At 37.5% G+C, this 3343-nt stretch overlaps 1 protein-coding gene across 1 annotated transcript in view; it reads right to left on the bottom strand.

The window, feature by feature from the left end:
• Positions 1 to 25: 25 nt before the first annotated feature.
• LOC132166378 (4-alpha-glucanotransferase, chloroplastic/amyloplastic) overlaps positions 26 to 3343 on the bottom strand; it is a gene marked incomplete at its 3' end in the record, with an annotated part of 9309 nt that continues 5991 nt past the window's right edge. The window contains 4 exon segments of the mRNA XM_059577180.1: positions 26 to 98; positions 1500 to 1574; positions 1659 to 1690; positions 1775 to 1914. Coding sequence (XP_059433163.1) covers positions 26 to 98; positions 1500 to 1574; positions 1659 to 1690; positions 1775 to 1914 — 320 coding nt within the window.

The following is a 3343-nucleotide window of genomic DNA, read 5'->3' as shown; positions in this document are numbered from 1 at the left end:
TACTAAACTAAAAATAATATACTACCAAACTGGAGAACAGCCATTCCAGGTGCCCCAATGGATTTCCTAAGCTGGACTACATCCTCTGTGATAACTCCCTGTCATGTGACAGTACAAGAGACGAGAAATATCAGGCAAAAATCAATGAATATGTTGAACAGGATGTTGCACAAAGCTACCATGTAATCTTTACAACAATCAATGACAGGGCCAAATAAGAAAGATCCAACCATATATATATATAAAAGGGAAGCAGCGTAAAAATGACAGCCTTTTGATATCCAACCATAGAACGTTTAAAAAACAAGAGGGAGCAGCATAACCGTGACAGCCTTTCTCCTCCTTTTTACACACATACTAAGAAATGGGAACAATACTTTAACTAGCAAATACATTCCTTTTTTTTTTTTTTTTTTGATAAGTAATGTTTATATATCAAAAGCGCAGAGGGGCGCAACCCTAGTACACTGGGGGTATACAAGGGAAACGATTAGCTAGAAGAAGAAAAAAGAACAAGAAAGTCAGGATAGCTAATAACTATAGGAGCAAGCCAAGCCGCTGTCCAGGTGTAAAGTGTATGGAAAAAGAAGGCCGTGAGCTCCTCCAATGATCTCTCAGAATCCTCAAAGCATCTCTCGCTCCTTTCTAACCAAAGGCACCACATAATGCATAGAGGGACCATTTTCCAAACAACAGCACTCCTAGAGCAGCCTCCCATCCACCAACAAGCAAGCAGGCCCACCACCTTGCTAGGCATTACCCAAGACAACCCAAAACGACTGAATATGGCCTGCCTTAAGGAACGAGCAGTCTCACAATGAATGAAAATATGATCAATAGTCTCCCCATCAATTTTGCATAAGCAACATCTATTGATCACAATGATATTCCTTTTCCTAAGATTATCAATTGTGAGGATCTTCCCTAACACAGCCGTCCAAGTAAAGAAAGCCACTCTCGAAGGAGCCTTGGTGCGCCATACGCTCTTCCAAGGAAAAGGACTTGCTTCTTTGCTTACCAGGATGTTATAGAATGATCTAACATCGAACTTCCCTTTTCTCGAAGGGATCTACCAAATTTTGTCCACCCCTCCCCTACTCTACTTGTGAGAATATAACGTAGTATAGAACGAGGCTAGCACATTCCTTATTTATGATGGGAAGGAGATGCCATTTGGTTTAGAAATAACATTGAATTACATGAATTTTTCCCCTCTAACAAGCCAATTTGTGCTAATGTCAATAACATGCTTAAGATGCCTCGAAATTATGACAAAAACATTACAGATGGTAGGAGGCATTTTATTCAGGTCAATAGATTATCATATCAATGAGCACCATTTGTTTCAAATCTGTGCATCGACAATATAAGGGTTTAAAATGTCAGTAATTGTTAGCAAGAAATATGATGCCACCAGAGCTACTGGATCATATATCAAATAAAGGCCAAAAAATTAAGAAGAATTAAGTTCCTTTTGAATTATATCTGATAGAACATACCAAATCTTCTGCTATTATATTGATCTTCCCAACTGCTCTGGAGATGGCATCAAACAAGGATTTTCCAGGTCCCACCTACTGTCGCAAAATAACATCTTGAGTGGTTAATGGGATGGCTGAAGAAAAATTATAATTAGCTCTGAATTACAGAAAACTGACCTTCCATCTTCCAACCATCGCAACTCTTGCTTCTGCGCAATTATGCAATATATTAGTGTAACATATGCATGCACCAAAAATAATCATAAGCTAAACGTAATCTAAAATACTCTTACCAGAAGGAACAGCCCAAAAGCCAGCAAATCCTCTAAAGTGGTCAATCCTGAATTCATCATATAGATCCTGTGCACGTCGTATGCGGCGTATCCACCATGAAAATCCATCTTTCTCCATGGCTTTCCAATCATACAGAGGGCTTTTAGATCAGAAGTGATATTAATTAATAAGGTGGATAATATAAAAAGACCGCTACAAAAGTATTTGAATAATATGTAAACAGTAATCAGTGTAAACATGAGTTAGTGTGGGAACAAAGATCTAAAGTTATAAATATCAAAATAAAACATGCACAGTTGAATAGGAATTGGTAGCAAAGAAGATAGTGTTGCATGACCCACGGAATTAAATTTTAAGAAATACTTAAAAACTAGTTTTCAATCCACACAAATATTACACCCAGAAAACAAAAATTAAAGAAACATTTTCAATTGATTCTAATGACATACTGACAGACCTAAATGAGCATGTGGTTCATTGTGAACAAGGATACAGCATTTCAGTTAGAAAGCCCAGTACATTTTCATGTGCTCAAGGACCAATTCTGGATGACATGATATAGGTGGCTAAAATGACAAATATCTGTTACGTGAATACGTAACGGGTATAGATTTTAGGTTCTGAGGGAACCTAGACCTTAGATTCAAAGGAAACCTAGATCTTTTAGATTTTGAGGAAACCTAAAAAACCCTTTTCAAACTCAAGGTTTGGGATTAATTTTCTGATCCCTTCATTAATGAGCTTGATGTCTTTATATAGACAATTACAATGCATAATAAAATAAAAGACTAATTAAAATAAACTACGGATAATATTTATCCCTAATATTTAAATTATACTAACTACTCTAATGATAATACTTATCTATAATATTTAAATGCGAATCTCTAATCTAATGTTATCTATAAAGATAACATATTATCCTAAGGTATTTTAATCATAAAATACCTCTATTATTAAACTCCTAACATTCCATTCCCCTTAAGGAGACCTTGTCCTCAAGGTCTAGAAATTCTTTTCTTCCTTCGTTACTCGTTTCAGGCGTTCCCTTGGTGGCCGTCCAATTGGTGGGATCAATTCTTTATCATAAAGCATCCAAATTTGCACAAGCCCACTCACTTGCCGCTGCCAATGAACATTGGACTACCTGTTGTTCTGTGATACAGGATGGCGACGAGGCACTTGCAATGGAGCACGGGGTGGACATGGTGGCCTTGTTTTGGCTACGTACAATGATGAACATTCCTTCATTTCATCCTGTTTTACAATTGACCGTGCAATGTAATGACATTGCGATGGGTCTTGCGATCTGACAACGTTGTGGATGGTTTTTGTTGGTTGGGCCTGTATAGGTATGACATCACAAGGTGGAGAGACTTCAACGGGGTGAAATGGATCTTGCGGATTGAAAAGGTTGTTGACGTCTTCGGGCACCATTTGTGACTGTTCTGAAAAATGGAACTCATCATTGTTATGAGCAGAACAATTGTCGCATTTGGCGGTCAATGCATACAATTTGGCATTATTTGCTTTCATCGTCTCAATATTTTCTTCCATCTTCTTCATCC

The sequence above is a fragment of the Corylus avellana genome, chromosome ca11 (genome assembly GCF_901000735.1).
Source record: "Corylus avellana chromosome ca11, CavTom2PMs-1.0".
Lineage (NCBI taxonomy): Eukaryota > Viridiplantae > Streptophyta > Magnoliopsida > Fagales > Betulaceae > Corylus > Corylus avellana.
This window is presented reverse-complemented; position numbering and strand designations above follow the sequence as displayed.